This window comes from Chiloscyllium punctatum, chromosome 3 (assembly GCF_047496795.1).
Source record: "Chiloscyllium punctatum isolate Juve2018m chromosome 3, sChiPun1.3, whole genome shotgun sequence".
Lineage (NCBI taxonomy): Eukaryota > Metazoa > Chordata > Chondrichthyes > Orectolobiformes > Hemiscylliidae > Chiloscyllium > Chiloscyllium punctatum.
The window spans coordinates 12,363,345-12,382,013 of NC_092741.1; the positions used below are offsets into that span (position 1 = coordinate 12,363,345).

Here is an 18,669-nt window from a genome sequence, read left to right on the forward strand (position 1 = left end):
TGTCCAAACCCGCCCCCGGCCGCCCCAAACCCATCCAAACCTACCCCTCGCCCCCAACCCCATCCAAACTCGCCCCAAACCTGTCCAAACCCACCTTCCACACCCCTACCTTGTCCAATCCCGCCCCCCAAACCCGTTTCCCGCGCAAACCCTCCTCCCAACACGCCCCCCACCCCAACCTCATCCAAACCAGCCACCAACCCCATCCAACCCCTCTACCCCTCAAACCTGTCCAAACCTGCCCCCTACCCCCAAACCTGTCCAACCCCGTTTACCCAAACCCGTCCAAACCCACCCCTTGCCCCCAGCCCCATCCAAACCCGCCTCCCAAACATGTCCAAAACCGCCTTCCACACCCTAACCCCGTCCAATCCCGCCCCCCCACCCCCGTACAAACCCTCCTCCCAATCCACCCCTGCCCTTATCCAAACCCGCTCCCAGCCAAACCACCCTGCCCCCAACCCCATCGAAAGCCGCCCCCCCCCAACCAAACCCACCTCCCAACCCCGTCCAAACCTGCTCCCATCCAAACCCTCCCGTCCCCCAACCCTGTCCAACCCCACCCCCGTACAAACCCACCTCCCAACCCACCCCTGCTCCCATTCAAACCCCCTGCCCCCAACCCCATCCAAACCCGCCCCGCCCCCTAACCTCATCCAAACCTGCCCCCCGCCTCCCCAACCAAACCCACCTCCCACCCTCATCCAAATCCACTCCCATCCAAACCCCCCCCGTCCCCCAACACCGCCCCAACCCAATCCAAATCTGCTCCTCAACCCCATCCAAACCTGCCCCCCAACCCCATCCAAACTCGCCCCGTCACTAAACTCATCCAAACGTGCCCCTGTCCCCAAACCCATCCAAACCCGCCCCTGCCCCCAAACCCATCCAAACCCACCCCTCGTCCCCAACCCCATCCACACCTGCCTCCCAACCCTGTCCAAACCGCCTTCCACACCCCAACTCCATCCAACCCCACCCCAAACCTGTCCAAACCTGCCCCCACCCCCAGCAAACCCTCCTCCTAACCCCATCCAAACCCGCCTCCCAACCCCACTCCCATCCAAACCCCTCCCTGCCCGCCAAACCCGGCCCCCCAACCCCTTTGAAACCTGCCCCACAACCCTGTCCAAACCCAGCCCCTGTCCCCTAACCCCATCCAATCCTGCCCCTGCCCCCAACCAAACACACCTCCCAAACCCACTCCCATCCAAACTCCCCCTGCCCCCCAAACCCCGTCCAACCCCCCCCCCCCCAACCCTGTCCCCCAACCCCATCCAAACCCGCTCCCTAACCCCAAGGCATCCAGACTGCACACCAACAAGACTGCTGCTGCCTTTATGGGTAAGTCTCAAAATAGTGCACGCACACACAGTCACAGCCCCACACACAACTTTTTATTGCAAATTTTTGACAGTTACCATGTTTGCCCTGTACAGGACAATGTTGGAGAGATTATTCCTTGGGGGGGGGGGGGGTTAGGGTACACCACTCTATAGAAATCCAGGGAAAGTGTGGGGAGAGACGGAGGGCGGGAGGTTAGTCATTTGGAGATGGTACCTATTTAATGACTGTAAACAAAAGACGCGATCAGTGCTGGAAACAGGTCTTTGATGTAATATTTCCATCGGGACCTCGAGATCGCCTTCCGATGATCCTCCCTTGACAAAACCATGCTGACTCTGCCATATTTTGCCATGTACATCCAAGTATTCAGAAATCTCATCCTTAACAATGGACTCCTTCATAACAACCAAGGTCAAACTAATCGGCCATAATTTCATGTCTTTTGCTTTACTCGCTTCTTAAATGGGGGTGTGCATGGGAAGAGTTGGGGGTGGGGGTGGTTACATTAGTCATTTTCGAGTCCTCTGGCAATCTCCCTGAATCCAGTGATGCCTGAAAGATCATTACTAAAATCTCCACTATGTCTTCAGCTATCTCCTTCAGCACTCTACGATGTTGCTCATCTGGTCCAGGAAATATATCCACTTTCAGACCTTTCAGTTTATCTTGCAGCTTCTCCTTAGTGATGGCCACCATACTCATCTTTGTCCCTTCACTCTCTTGAATATTTGGGATATTACTCATGTCTTCCATCGTGAAGACTGATGCCAAGTACTCATTTAGTTCCTCAGCCATTTCTTTGATCTCCATTACTAATTCTCCAGCAGCCCAATGTCCATTTTTGCCTCTATTTTGCCCTTTATACATCGAGAGATACTACTGCAATCTTTGCTAATATTACTGGCTAGCTTACCCTCAAATTTCATCTTCGCCATCCTTAGTTCTTTCTTCATTGCCCTTTGTAAGTCTTTGTAAGCTTCTCAATCCTCTGCTTTCCCACTGCCCTTCGACACATTATATGCTTTTTCTTTTGCTTTTATGCTGTCCCTGACTTCCCCGGTCAGCCATGGTTGCCTCATCTTACCTGCACCATGCTTGGTTTTCCTCGGGATGAATCTCTAACCTTACCTTTCTTACATGCTTTTTTTATCTCATGGTGTCTTACATTAGATTAGATTACATTACAGTGTGGAAACAGGCCAACAAGTCCACACCGACCCGCCGAAGTGCAACCCACCCATACCCCTACATTTATCCCTCACCTAACACTACGGGCAACTTAGCATGGCCAATTCACCTGACCTGCACATCTTTGTGACTGTGGGAGGAAACCGGAGCACCCGGAAGAAACCCACGCATACACGGGGAGAACATGCAAACTCCACACAGTCAGTCGCCTGAGGTGGGAATTGAACCCGGGTCTCTGGTGCTGTGAAGCAGCAGTGCTAACCACTGTGCCACCGTGCCGCCCAAAATCCTGACTACTATCTGGAGGTCTGCAGTTAACTCCCATTATGGTTTTCTTACCTTTACAGTCCTCAGCTCTAAATGATCCCGAGGTCCTGCTTTTTAACCTCCTGCTAACCCATTTATTCACTCTGCAGAACCTCATCCCTTTGTTTACACCTATGCCGCTGGTACCAATGTGTACAACGATCTTTGGCTACTTATGCTCCCCTTGGGAATTTGCTTCAACTGTTCAGAGTCATCCTCGACCCCGTCAACAGGAGGCAACACATAAACAGCTGTCTGTGCCCCTGACTGGAGAGCCCCCTATCACAATTGCTTACTTGGACTTTGCCATATCCAACTTGACAGTAGAGCCAGTCATGCTGCCAAAGACCTGGCTGTTGCTGCTGTTTTTCTGAGACTATTCCCCCACAAACAGTACCCTAAAAAGATATACTTGTTTGACAGGGGGAAAGCCACAGGAGACTCCTGCACAACATGCCTATCTTTCCTGGCAATCATCCATCTACCTGATCTCAGTTATGGTGTGATGCCCCCCCCGCCCCCCCCAATCTACTATCGATCACAGTCTCTGCCTCCTGTATGCTACTTAGTGTTTCCAACTGCCACTCCAACCGATCCATGCAGTCTCAGAAGAGTTACACCCACACACACTTCCTGTATTCCCCGTCACCAGAGACAGTTGACTGTTGCCTGCTCCCCCACATCTCACAGGAGGAGCATGCCACTCCAATGACGACCATTTCTGCCCGTTAACAACTAGCGGACTTAAGGGAAATAAAAGATCTTACTCTTAACTTGTTGTTGCTCCCTTCCTCAACAAAGCCTTTTATTGTTGAGGCCCGCTCTGAGATCTAACCAACAGCACCTAACCACAAAACAACCCTTTGCAAAAATGGCTCTAAAAAAGACCCTGTCATTCACCTTCTCTGTGCACTCACCATTTTATAAAACTTGAAGATCACTCCTCAATCTCCTATGCTCCAGTGGCAAAAGTCCCAGCCTTTCCAGTCTATTTTTATATCTCAAACTCTTCATTTCCTGGTAAATCTTTTCTGAATCCTGTCCAGTTTAATAATATCCTTCCCATTACAAGATGACCAGAACAACACACACTATTTCACAAGCGGCCTCACCAACATATCTCATGACATCCCAACTCTTACACTCAAGGCACTGAGCAATAAAGTCAAGCATACTAAATATGCCTTCTTAACCACACATTCTTTCCCTGAAATCTATGCCCGGCCACTGATCTCCCCATCAAGGGCAGATGTTCCATCTTTTCTCCTTATCTATGCTTCTAATATTTTTTATAAATCTCAATCATGTTCCCCTCAATCTCCTTTGCTCAACTTCAGTCTATCCAATCTCTCTTTATAACTGAAATCTTAAACCCAGGAACATCTTGGTACATCTCCTCTGCATCCTCTCCAGAGCAAATTACTTCCCGCTCATGGTGTGATTCCAAAATTGCACAGGAAAGAGTCATTTCTTAGGACCAGAATTTATCCCATCTCATTACCAGGGGTGCTCCAATCTTATTTCCAAAGCACAGGAGAAATCTTTCAACTTAGCTTTCCCACTAATACAGCTGTCAGAAAAATTAAATCACTTTTCATGCTTGAAGACATCACACAAATCACACACAAACCTTTTGCTTCTGTTCAGATTTCCTCTTCTCCTCCTCAGCAAAATCAGGCATCAGCACCATCCGATTTGAGGATGCTATCGGAACTTGGGTCAAAGTAGGTGTTGTCTGCACTTGCACCAATACAGAATTCTTTTGTTTGTGGTCTGCAATGTCTTCAGGATCATTAACTGTTTCAATGACCCTCAGATTTGGTCGGGTGACCTTCGGCGGCTGCATAACCACAAACATTCGATTCTTTGGTTGCTGAGCATATGGCTCAGTAACTTGTGGGGGTGGGTACATTGGCCAGTTCGAGGCAGGCAACGAGACATAAGGGTCATATTGATTATAGCTTGGTACTGATGCATTTTGTGGATAATTTACTGGAGGTGCTGGATATTGCCCGTAAGGTGGAATGGCATAATTTTGTGAAGGGATTGGCAATAAACCAGGTTTATGGACTGTTGGGATTACAGCAGAACATCGTGCTTTCTCAGGTTCTCTTGCTGTCACAACTGTTTCCCGATTAAACTGATCCTTGCCTTCTCTCACTACAGAACCAGAGATACTTTCCAGTTTGTGTGACCTTGCTCGTGTTTGTGTATGAGGTTCTGGTGATTTTGCCTCATTTCGGCTTCTTCGCTTTTCCCAAGAAGCAGTTTTGAGAGATCCCAGTGGGTGCTCCGGTGATCGAGTTACAGGTTTTTTCCCATGTAGCCGCTCCTCAGTACGGGCTGCCAGTTTGCTAATCTCTGTTACTCCTATATCGAGTCCAATGGTCTTGAGTAAATCATGGATCTTTTCATATTCTTTCTCAGGTTTTGCACTTGCCAAGCTAGATCCTCCTTCAGGTAGACTGGTTTGTCTTACAGGCAGGAGATTCCGGTTTGCAAGAGCACCTCTATGTTTCCCACCTTCTGCTTTCTCTTCCTCATCTTCTCCATAGAGAAACCTTTCCTCATCCTCTATATCTGGAAAGTTATGCTTCCTCCTCTCTTCTAAGTTCCCATTTTCAGATTCTTCTAATAAGCCAAGTATACGACAGAAACCACGGCCATCTTGACCAGCCCGTTCATGTGGGAGAAGGAAGTCTGAAACCCGGTCCTGAATATCAGATCTTTCCAAATTGGATTTTGTGCCAATCTTAACTGGAGCATCCCTCTCAAAAAGGAAACTTGCATTGGACAAACCAGGGACACCACCTTGCTCAGTGATTTGATGAATGTCTCTCGTGTCTCGCATGAAAGGGAATTGTTCAGTCTCAGCATAACTTGATGTATGCTGTGGTAACCGTGTGAAGCTTTGCGGTGGAACATAATTTTTCTGCTGCTCAGGGCTTTCCTTGACTGTAGCACCACGATACTCATCAAACTACATTAAAAGAAGCAGAGTGACAAGTCAAAAGTTAGGTGGTCACATTTTCAAACACTTGATTCTTAACAGTAATTGCGAGAGACTAGTACAAGTTAAAAGTGTAGCTTCTTAACAACTGAAAACCTGAACAAAGGTACTAAGGACTTGGCCTTTTGCAGCCATGCATTTTCCTATTCTTGATTGGACATGTGTTGGAAAACTGGTCTGGACAACAAGGAAATTTTACATTTGTCGGGTACTCACTGTTTCCAGCCAGGAAACATCTATGAGAAGGGGCTGCAATCAATGCAGGAGTGCAGGTGTTGTAATTCAACAGAACCCTATAGTAGAGAAGCAGCCCATTGGCCCCATGAGTTCACAATGACCCTCCAATGAGCATCCCACCCAAACACACCCACTACCCTATCCCTGTAACCCTGCATTTCACATGTCTAATCCACCTAACCAACAGACCCCTGGAAACTATGGGCAATTTAGCATGACCAGTCCATCAAACCTACACAGTCAGAAAGCTCTACAGCATGGAAACAGATCCTTTGGTCCAACTCATCCATGCTGATGAGATAGTCGAAATTAATCTAGTCCCATTTGTCAGCATTTGGCCCATATCCTTCTAAAGCTCTCCTATTCATATACCCATCCAGATGCCTTTTAAATGTTGTAGTTGTACCAGCCTTCACCGCTTCCTCTCGCAGCTCATTCCATACACACACCACCCTCTGCGTGAAAAGGTTGCCTCTTAGGTCTCTATCTTTCCCCTCTTACCTTCTCATTTTGGATTCCCTACCCCAAGGGAAAGACCTTGACTATTCACCCTACCCATGCTCCTTATGATTTTATAAACCTCTACAAGGTCACCCTTCAGCCTCCAACACTCCAAGGAAAACAGCCCCAGCCAATTCAGCCTCTCCCTATAGCTCAAACCTTCCAAGCCTAACAACATCCGTGTACAAAATAAAAGCAAATTACTGTGGATGCTGGAATCTGAAACCAAAAGAGAAAATGCTGGAAAATGTCAGCAGGTCTGGCAGCATCTATAAGGAGAGAAAAGAGCTGATGTTTCGAGTCTAACTGACCCTTTGTCAAAGCTATGACGAAGGGTCAGTTAGACTTGAAATGTCAGCTCTTTTCTCTCCTGACAGATGCTGCCAGACCTGCTGAGAACATCCTTTTATATCTTTTCTGAACCCTTTCAAGTTTCACAACATCCTTCCCTAAGCAGGGAGACCAGAATTGCAAACAGTATTCCAATAGTGGCCTAACCAATGTCATATACAGCCTCAACATGACCTGCCAACTACAATACTCAGTGCTCTGTCCAATAAAGGAAAGTATACCAAACACCTTCTTCATTATCCTGTCGACCTTGAACTCCACTTTCAAGGAGCTATGAACATGGCCTCCAAGGTCTCTTTGTTCAGCTTCATTCCCCAGGACCTTAACATTCAGTGTATAAGTCCTGCCCTGATTTGCCTTTCGAAAATGCAGCACCTCACATTTACTTAAATTAAACTCAATCTGCCACTCCTTGGCCTATTGACCCATCTGATCAAGATCCCCTTCTACTCTGAGGTGACCTTCTTCGTTGTCCACGACACTCCAATTTTTGTGTCATCTGCAAACTTACAACCAAACCTATGTTCACAGCCGAATCATTTATATAAATTACGAAAAACAATGGAGCCAGCACCGATCCTTGCAGCACACCGCTGGTCATGAGCTTCCGGTCTGAAAAGCAACCCTCCATCATCACCCTCCATCTATTACTCTTGAGCCACTTCTGCATTCAAATGGTTTGTTCTCCCTGTATTCCATGTAATCTAACTTTGATAATCAATCTACCATGAGGAACCATGTCGAACGTCTTACTAAAATCCATGCAAATCACATCCACCGTTCTGCCTTCATCAATACTTTTTGTCACTTCTTCAAAAAATACAAGCAAGTTAATGAAAGACCATTTCCCACACACAAAACTGTGTTAACTAACCCTGATCAGTCCTTGCTTTTCCAAATACATGTAAATCCTGTCCCTCAGTATCCCATTCAACAACCTGCCCACCACTGTTAGGCTTACCTATCTACCTTTAATAGTGGCACCATGTTAGCTAATCTCCAGTCTTCCAGCACCTCACCTGTGGCTATCAATGATACAAATATTTCAGCAAAGGGCCCAGCACTCACTTTCTGCAGAGTTTTAGGGTATCCCTGATCAGGTCTTGGAAATTTATCCACCTTTATGTATTTTAAGATGTCCAGCATCACCTTCTCTGTAATATGGACATTTTTCACGATATTGTTTTTGATTTCCCCAAGTTCTCTATCGTTCATATCTTTCTACACAGGAAAACAGTGATGCAAAATACTTGTTAAGTACCTCCATTTCCTGCGGTTCCACATAGAGGCCTTGCTGAACTTTAAGGAGACCTATTCTGTCCTAGTTACCCTTTTGTCCTGAATGTATTCATAGAAATCCTTTGGATTTGCCTGAACCTGATTTGTCAGGGCTGTATTATAACCCCTTTTTGTACTCCTGATTTCCCTCAATTATATGTTTGGAGTGTGGGAGGAAACCAGATAACCCAGAGGAAACAGGGAAAAGAGACTGTGCAGACACAAGAAGACTGTGCAAACTCCACATAGAGCTGCATCCCTGGCGCTGTGCTAACTACAAATGGGCACAGTATACAGACAAAGTAAAGGAGCTTATAGCACAGATTGAAGTTGTCAGTACGATGTCATGGGTATCACAGGGGCATGACTGCTAGGTGTTCCAAGCTGGTGACCAACATCCAACAATACTCATCCTATTCAAAAGATGGGAGATGAGCAGAGGAGGCAGGGTCGCCTTGTTAGTAAAAAAACAAAATTAAATTGACAGCAAGAGGAGATTTTAGGGTCGGAAATGGAGAATTGGGCACAGTTGAGGAACTGCAATGGAAAAAAAGACTTTGATGGAAGATATGTATATGATTACCAGCAGTAGTCAGAATGTGGGGTGGAAAATAAATGAAGACATGGAAAAGGCATGTGAGAAAGGCACCATTACAACAATCACAGAGAACTTCAATATGCAGGCAGGCTGGGAAAATCTGGTTGCTCGCAGATCCCAAGAAAAGGAATTAATGAAATCTGTATTTGGAGTAGCTTATGGTAGAGTCCAGTAGGGAACTCTGGATTTTATGTGAAAATGAGCAGAGTTGATTAGGGGGCTTCAAGTGAAAGAACACAGAGAGAGAGAGAGAGCAAGAGAGAGCGATAGCAATAGCAAGAGCATGAGAAAGAGCAAAAGAGACTGAATCCCCACTATCAACATCCTGAGCATTATCATTGATCAGAAACTCAACTGGACTCACCACATAAACACAGTGGCTACAAGAGCAGGTCAAAGGAATAAAAGAGCAGGTCAGAGTAACTCACCTCCTGACTCCTCAAAGCCTGTCCACCATGTCTAAGGCACAGGTCAGTAATGTGATGGAATACTCCCCACTTGCCTGCATGAGTGCAGCCCCAACAACACTCAAGAAGCCTGACACCATCCAGGACAAAGCAACCTGTTTAATTGGTACCACACCCACAAACATCAGGCCCTTCCATCAGCAATGCTCAGTAGCATCTAGAAGATGCACTGCAGAAATTCTTCTAAGATCCTCAGACAGCACCTTCCAAACCCACAACCACTTCCACCCAGAAGGACATCGGCAGCAGATACATGGGAACCATCACCACCTTCAAGTTCCGCTCCAAGCCACTCGCCATCTTGACTTGGAAATATATTGCCGTTCCTTCACTGTCACTGGGTGAAAATCCTGAAATTCCTTCCCTTAAAGGCATTTTTGGGTCAATCTTCAGCAGGTAGACTGCAGCAGTTCAAGCAAGCAGCTCACCATCAACTTTTTCAAGGGCAACTAGGGACAAGTAATAAATGCTGGCCAGCCAGTGACACCCACATCCTGCATATTGAATACTCCAAAAAAGTTTACTCAGCAATTTGAGGGGGAGAAGGTGCAATTACAAAGGCATGAGGGAAAACCTGACCAGAATTGACTGGGAGAGAAGCCAAGCAGTAAAGACAGTGAAACAGCAGCAGGAGTTTCTGGGTGTAATCAGGAGACACAGCAAAGATTAATCCGGTGGAAAAGAAGCACACTAATGGGAGAACGAGGCAACCACTGCTGACAAGAAAAGTCATGGACAGTGTAAAAGCAAAATAGAAAGCACACAATGTGGCAAATAGCACTGGGAAGCCAGAGGGTTGGGGTACCTACAAAGAAGAACAGAGAACAATGAAAAAAGAAATAAGGAAGGCAAAGATTAAATATGAGGGTAAGCTCAGCAAAAATCCAAGAGTTTCTTTAGATATATAAAGGGCAAAATAAAATAGAGGCAAAAAGTGGACACAGGACCACTGGAAAATGACACTGGAGAAGCAGTGATGGGAAACAAAGAAATGGCTGGGGAACTGAATAAGTCATTCGTGTCAGCCTTCATGGTGGAAGACACAAGTAATATCCCAAACATTCAAGGAATGGGGTGGGTGGGGGGGGGGGGGGGGGGGGGTGGGGGGCGGGGTGGGGAGAAGATGAGTATGGTGGCCGTCATCAAGGAGAAGGTGCTGGAAAAACTGAAAGGTTTGAAGGTGGATAAGTCACCTGAACCAGATGATCTACACCCCAGAGTTAAGGAGCTAGCTGAAGATGTAGTGGAGGCACTAGTGGTGATCTTTGAGGAATCACTGGAGTCAGGGAGGGTCCCACAGGATTGGAAAATTGCTAATGAATCCCCCACCACCACCCGTTTAAGAAGGGAGTAAGGAAAAAGACAGGAAATTGTAGACTGCTGAGCCTGAGCTCAGTCATTGCGAAGATTGTAGAGTCCACTGTGAAGGATGAAATTTCTGAAAACTTGTAAGTGCACAGTAAAATAGGGCAAAGTCAGCAAGATTTTATCAAGGGGAGGTCATGCCTGACAAATCTGCTAGAATTCTTTGAGGTGGTATTGAGCAGGTCAGACCAAGAAGAGCCAATGGATGTTATTTACATGGAATTCCAGAAGGCCTTTGATAAGGTGCCGCACAAGAGACTGCTGAGTAAGATAAGGGCCCATGGTGTTCGAGGCAAGGTACTAACGTGGATACAAGATTGGCTGTCTGGAAGAAAGCAGAGAGTGGGCGGCACGGTGGCACAGTGGTTTGCACTGCTGCCTCACAGCGCCAGAGATCCGGGTTCAATTCCCGCCTCAGGCGACTAACTGTGTGGAGTTTGCACGTTCTCCCCGTGTCTGCGTGGGTTTCCTCCGGGTGCTCCGGTTTCCTCCCACAGTCCAAAGATGCTAAATTGCCCGTAGTGTTAGGTAAGGGGTAAAGGTAGGGGTATGGGTGGGTTGCGCTTTGGCGGGGCGGTGTGGACTTGTTGGGCCGAAGGGCCTGTTTCCACACTGTAAGTAATCTAATCTAATCTAAAAAAAAAGGCTCCTTCTCAGGATGGAAGCTGGTGGTGTTCCACAAGGGTCAGTGTTGGGACCACAACTTTTCACTTTATACATGACTAATCTGGATGAAGGAATGGTGAGCATTTTAGCGAAGTTTGAAAATGATACAGTCATAGGTAGGACAGGTAGTATTGAGGAGGCAGAGAGGCTGCAGAAGGATTCAGACGGGTTAGGAGAGAGGGCAAAAAAGTGGCAGATGAAATACAACTTGGGAAAGTGACAGGTCATGCAATTTGGTAGGACAAAGAGAAGCATAGACTATTTCCAAAATGGGGAGAAAATTCAGACATCTGAAATGCAAAGGAGTCCTCGTCCAGGTTTCTCTTAAGGTAAACTTGCAGATTGAGTTAGTAGTTAGGAACACAAATACACTGTTGGCATTTATTTTGAATGAACTAGAATATAAAAGCAGGGATGTATTTCGGAGGTTTTATAAAGCTCTGCTCAGACCACATTGAGTACTGCTGCAACTTTGGGTCCCATACCCGAGGAAGGATGTACTGGTCCTGGAGTTGGGTGCAGAGAAGATTCATGAAAATGATGCCAGGAATAAAAGGCTTAACATATGAGGAACGTTAGAGGACTCTGGGTTTATCCTCAATGGAGTTTGGAAGGATGAAGGGGGATGTAATTAAAACTTAAAGAATACTGAACTGCCTGAACAGAGTGGAGGTTTGCAAGATGTTTTCATTGGCAGGAGAGACTAAGATCCAAGGGCACAGCCTTAGAGTAAAGCGAAGACTATTTAGAATGGTGATGAGGAGAAGCTTCATCAGCCAGAGAGTGATGGATCTTTGGAGTTCGTTGCCACAGAAGGTTGTGGAGGCCAGGTCATTGAGTATATTTAAAACAGAGGTAAATAGGTTCTTGATTATCAAAGAGATCAAAGGTTACAGGGAGAAAGCGAAAGAATGGGGTTGAAAAACTTATCAGTCATGATTGAATGGTGGAGCAGACTTGATAGGCCAAATGGCCATATTTTGCTATGTCTTATGGTGTTATGGAATGAAAGGGCTTGTCAACATAGGCAGTAGTTCAGGCAGCATCCAAGAAGCAGTGAAATCGACGTTTCGGGAAAAAGCCCTTCATCAGGAATGTTTCCAGCATCTGCAGTCATTGTTTTTACCAACATAGGCAGTAGTTGATGACTTTGAATCTGTATGTCCAGTTTAGAAGGATGAGGGAAGATCTCATTCAAACCTGCAGAATACTGAGAGTAGTCACTCAGATGTTGGAGAGGATGTTGTCACTAATAGGACAGGCTAGGACCTGAGGGCACAGCATCCATGAATGGATGACCCTTAGAACGGAGATGAAGAATTTCTTCAGTTACAGGGTGGTGAATCTGTGGAACTCATTGCCACAGAAAACTGTGAGAGCCAAGTCAATGAGTGTATTTAAGACAGAGACAGTTATGGTCTTGATTACTAAGGGATCAAAGATTACAGGGAGAAGGGTTGAAAAATCATCTTATATCTTATCCATATCATAAAATTTTGGCCTGTGTACCAATATTAAGGAAATATGCAGGTGTGTGCCTCCAGTAACAAATAAATCTGTATTAGTTGTTCTCATGACTAAGACAATGTGGTTAAATTTAGGAGTGAATTGAGAAGGAACTTCACCCAGAGGGTTGTAAATCTATGGAATTCCCTGCCCAGTGAAGTATTTGATGCTACTTCAGTACAGAGGAACCTCAATTATCTGGCATTCGATTATCCAAATATCAGATTATCTGGCAAGATAGCAAGGACCTGATACTCGGTTAAACTACACTAGCCGGCATCTGATTAACCAAACAAAATACTGCCTGTCCATGTCCTTTCAATAATTGAGGTTCCTCTGTAAACGTTTTTGAAAGGTAAGACAGATTTTTTTTTGAACAATAAAGGAATTAAGGCATACGGTAAGAGGGCGTCTAAGTGGAGCTGAGTCAACGAAAAGATCTTATTGAATGGCGGAGAAGGCTCGAAGGACCAGATGGCCTGCTCCTGTTTCTTGTGTCAACCTTCACTTCCCTCTGAAATGATTCATCCAGTCACTCACTTGTCAAGAAACTCATCATCTTCTCAAAGGCATTTACAGTTGCGCAATAACTGATGGTTTTATCAGCAATGAACATATCCCATAACAAGGAAAAATCAGTAATTATTTTTAAGATACATCAAAATCATTATAGGTGCTATATAAATAATTTTTTTTACAGAAGGGTTAATGCACTGAAGGAGACGATTCATTTTATCCAGTTTGTGCTGGGTCTCTGCAGAAGACACACAAGTTGTCTCCTACATTTTGCCTGTAGCCCTACACTATTTCTATTCAGAAAATAATCCAACTCTCTTTACAAAACGTCAAATGAATCTTAAATCCTAACCACTCAATGTAAAATGTGTTCTTCCAAAGGTTGCTGTTGGCTCTTTAGCCAAACACCTTAAATCGATGACCTGTGATTATCAGCCCTTTCTCCAGTGGAAAGAGTTTCACTTTAGCTACTGTCAAGATCTTTTACTATTTTGGTCACCTCTATCAAACTGCCTTTTAATGTTCTCCAATCTGTCCACATAACTAAAATCACCACAGGAATCATTCTTCTTCAAATAACTGCTTGAAACAATAATGGTTCTTAGGGGTTTGACATGTTAAAACATGGAGGTTAATTTCCCCTTCTGGGAGAGTCTACGACCAGAAGATATAATCTCAGAATAAGGGATTGGTTAATGGAAAAAGGTAAGGAGTTTCTTCTCTCAGAAGGCAGTGAATCTGTGGAATTCTTTACCATAAAACACCGCAAGGTTATAACCTCAAGAATATTCAAGGCTGAAACAAATTTTTAATTGGTAAGGGAATCGAGGCAAGAAGCAGGAACATGTTAAGGATGATCAGATCAGGCATGATCTCACTGAATGGCAAAGCAGAGATGACAGACCAAATGGCCTACTTCTGCTCCGAAGTCTTAACATTTCTGTAATATCTGGTGTGGACAGGAAATGTAGTTTGATTCTTTTTAGAACTTCACACAGTCGCAGGATAGAGACAGAAATCAGGCTGTCGCCCTGCAACATTAATATCCCTGATCTCATGAAAACCTCAACGTTCATGCTGAGTTTAAAAAAAAGGTTTCCTGTCGAAACACCGAGATTAGGAGGAACAGGCTATCTGGCCCTTCGACCCTGTTCTACCATTCAATATGATCATAGTTGATCATCCACTTCAGTATCCTGTTCCTGCTCCTCCCCATACCCTTTGATTCCTTTAGCCCTAACAACTGTACCTTAATCCTTCATGAAAATATTCAATGTTTTGGCTTCAACAATATTCTGTGGCAGACAATTCCACAGGCTCACCATGCAGTGAAGGAATGTTTTCCCATCTCAGTTTGAACATCCATAGGCCCCTCCTTAGGAACTCTTCCAGTTACATCCCCTACATGTTTCAGTAGATTTGTCAAGCATGTTTTCCCTTTGGTTAATCCATACTGACTCTGTCCAAGCCAGGCTGTTTTCCAAGAGCTCTGCTCTTAAAACTTTTATAACGGATTCTAGCATTTTCCCTTGTGCCCATGTCAGGCTAAATGGTCGAAAATTCCACTTTCTCTCTACCCACTTCCTTATATAGTGGAGTTACATTAGCTGGCCTCCAAACCATTAAAAATGCTCGAGAGTCAATAGAAATTGAAAGGTAACCACTAATACATCCACTATTTCTAGGGCCACTTTCCTAAGTATGCTGGGTTGTAGATTATTAGGCTCTGCAGATTTGTTAGCCTTTAATTCCAATTTTCCCAATATCATTGCCCTCATTCTGACTTCCTTGAGTTCCTCACTCTCACTAGACCCTGAGTTTCTCAACATTTTTAGCAAGTTATTTATGTCTACCTTTGTGAATTCAGAATAAAAAAATATATTCCTCCTGGATGAGCCACGAGAAACCTTTGGGGGCTGGCAACGGGGATCTTTTTAATGAGGATAATGCACAACTGGACGTAGAGTTACTCTAAGTGGTAACAACTAAAAGAACAGATACCAGGTTTCTCAGAATGAAAACAAAATCATTTTGGACACAGTTAAGATCATCCTGCAGTTGAAACAGATAGCCCTGGATTTAGAGGAGGTAACAAAACTACTGAAATACGAAAAAAATTGATTTGGAATTTCCTGTTGCAGTTAAAGCGGCAAATTTAATCAGTACTGGTAAAGCTTCCAGGATGTGTAGAAATACAGCAAGAATTAGGTACAGTAAATTGAGTTAGCAAAGATATGATTAGTAAAACAGCTTCAACAAGAAAAGGAAATTTCAAAGTAATCTGGAAACAGAACTGAAAAACTTGAATGTGAATTTCAGAGAGAAAGGGGAGTGATGATAATAGAGGGATTTACATCATAAAATTAAAGAAATTTAAAAAAAAACGGATGCCCACAAAGGCTTAGATGGGGAAATTCATAGTCACAATTTAAAGTCCATTCAGGAAGTGCTTAAATTCACACAGGTTTAACCAAGGTCTGAAGAAAAGGATATAGAGGTCTTTGTCATTTGAAAAACTAGCAAACCAAATTAAGTGGCCAAAAATCAACCGATGTTGGCCTTACATAACAAATTGATGGTGGTATACATGAGATTTATGCATCCATGTTACAGGACATCTCTGTGGATTGTGATGCAGTTTTAAAGAAACGAGGTGTTCTGGGTGCAAATGAGTTTGTTCCTGATGCACAGATGGAAAAGTTCAGAAATTTAAGGCAACAGCTTGGGTAAAGCGATCTTGAATTTGTAAGGATTAAACCAAGCAACTAAGATGACCATGGGCATTAGGAGTAAATACCACACATGAAGCTCTCAGCAAAATTATTCACTTGGAGGAATTTTAAAAATGACTAGCTTTTCTAATCCAAGCCCATATTGAAGAGCAAAGAGTTGCAACTGCAAGACAAAGGGTGGTGGTGGAGGGTTGCTTTTCAGATTGGAGGTCTGTGATCAGTAGAGTGCCACAAGGATTGGTGCTGGGTCCACTACTTTTCGTCATTTATACAAATGATTTGGATGTGAACATAGGAGATATGGACAGTAGTTTTTGCAGATGACACCAAAATTGGAGGTGTGGTGGACAGCGAAGAAGATTACCTGAGAGTACAACGGGATCTTGATCAGATGGGCCAATGGGCTGAGAAGTGGCAGACAGAGTTTAGATTCGGTTGGATTAATTACCTCGAGTGTGAAACAGGTCCTTTGGCCCAACAAGTCCACATAGACCCTCCAAAGAGAAACTCACCCCCCTATATTTACCCCTGACTAATCCACCTAACACTACAGGCAATTTAGCATGGCCAATTCATCTATCCTGCACATGTTTGGACTGTGGGAGGAAACCGGAGCACCAGGAGGAAACCCATGCAGACACGAGGAGAACGTGCAAACTCTACACAGACAGTTGCCTGAGGCGAGAATTGAATCTGGGTCCCTGGTGCTGTGAGGCAACAGTACTAACCACTGTGCCACCGTAATTCAGGTAAATGCAAGGTGCTGCATTTTGGAAAAGCAAATCAAAGCAGGACCTATCCACTTAATACTAAGGTGATGGGGTGTGTTGCTGAACAAAGAGACCTTGGAGTGCAGGTTCATAGCTCCTTGAAAGTAGAGTCGCAGGTAGATAGGATAGTGAAGGCAGCTTTTGGTATGCTTTCCTTTACTGGTCAGAGTATTAAGTATCGGAGTTGGGAGGTCATGTTGCGGCTGCACAGGACATTCGTTAAGCCACTGTTGGAATATTGCGTGCAATTCTGGTCTCTTGCCTATCGGAAATATGTCATGAAACTTGTAAATGTTGTCTGAACCCTTACAAGGACGTTGCCAGGATTGGAGGATTTGAGCTATAGGGAGAGGTTGAATAGGCTAGGGCTATTTTCCCTGGAGCGTTAGAGGCTGAGGGGTGACCTTATAGAGGTGTATAAAATCACGAGGGGCATGGATAGGATAAATAGACAAAGTCTTTTCTCTGGGGTGGGGGAGTCCAGAGCTGGAGAGCATAGGTTTAGGGTGAGAGGGGAAAGATATAAAAGAGACCTACGGGGCAACTTTTTCACACAGAGGGTAGTACATCTATGGAGGAGCTGCCAGAGGAAGTGATGGAGGCTAGTGCAATTGCAACATTTAACAGGCATCTGGATGGGTATATGAATAGGAAGGGTTTGGAGGGATATGGGCCAGGTGCTGGCAGGTGGGACGAAATTGGGATGGGATATCTGGTTGCCATAGACGAGTTGGACCGAAGTGTCTGTTTCCATGCTGTACATCTCTATGACAAACAGCAGTCATGCCTGATGATTAGGAGCTGATCTATAAAATGAATTCCTTTTTCAATCACCCCCACAAACTACAGTGGGATAGTATGTGGAAGAGTGGCAGGAAAGCATGTCGGTAAAGAAAGGATAGCTGGCAATGTTCCAAGAATCCCCATCAAATCAAAAAGGTGCAAAAGTGGAGGTAAAATTTGAAGTCCTAAATGTTTCCAAAGGGGTCACCTTTTTCAGAATGTTAGAAATTGTGTTCAATCTTACTAAGTCCCAAGGGCTAAGTCCAAAACAAAATGCTGAAGGAAAATACCATGGTTCAAAACGCAGCTTTAGCTGCAGCCAGAAAACTAGAGGTAAGATTCGCAGAATGTGCAGAAGAGCTGAATAAGGTGGTTGAGAGCTAAAAAGTGTTTTTTTTTTGTTAAAGAGAAAGGTAATCCTTTTATCTTCAGGTGGCGCAGTTCTACCTGTTAACTACATTGAAGGATACTGGAGCCTCTCAAATTATTTTGCTGGAAGAGAACATACTTTTCCCTGCAGACAGTGCATTGAGAACCAATGAGATAATGAAGTGATAAGTACAGAGTAATGATTCTATTGTGTGAAGTGTAACTTGAATGTGTCTTATCACCTTGGCAGAAATTACCTATGAATGGCTTTGATTTTTCTTCAGTATTAATTTGGTGGGAGGAAAAGTTAGGGTTTTGCCAAAAATTCTAATCACAGAAAGCCCAAATGGGGATAAAGAGACAAAACAGTTATCAAAATAAGATGGACTGAAATAAGTTGTGGGCTGACTAGATTTATGGTCACAAAATAAGCAGTCCACTATGAGTTTTGCGCTAAGTTATGAATTCTCAATGTTGAATTACATGCCAATGTTCATTGAGAACAGGATCTTTATAAGGAGCGTTTAAGAACTTCAAAGACAAAGAAATGACACATAAACATGCTTGAACTGGAACATGTCAAACAGAAGATGAAGCATCAGTGTCATTCCCATCCTGAAAGCAACACTGTGGTCCCATACAAAGTTGTTCGGTGGTTTAGGAAAAGTGACTCATGTGG

General features: G+C 44.5%; 1 protein-coding gene across 3 annotated transcripts in view; it reads right to left on the reverse strand.

Annotated features, from left to right (window-relative positions):
• Window positions 1-18,669, reverse strand: part of znf318 (zinc finger protein 318) — a 108,974-nt gene that overhangs the window by 15,992 nt on the left and 74,313 nt on the right. For all 3 annotated transcript variants that reach the window (XM_072550677.1, XM_072550679.1, XM_072550678.1), the window contains one exon: window positions 4,472-5,821. In XM_072550677.1, coding sequence (XP_072406778.1) covers window positions 4,472-5,821 — 1,350 coding nt within the window. The remainder of the gene's footprint in view (window positions 1-4,471; window positions 5,822-18,669) is intronic.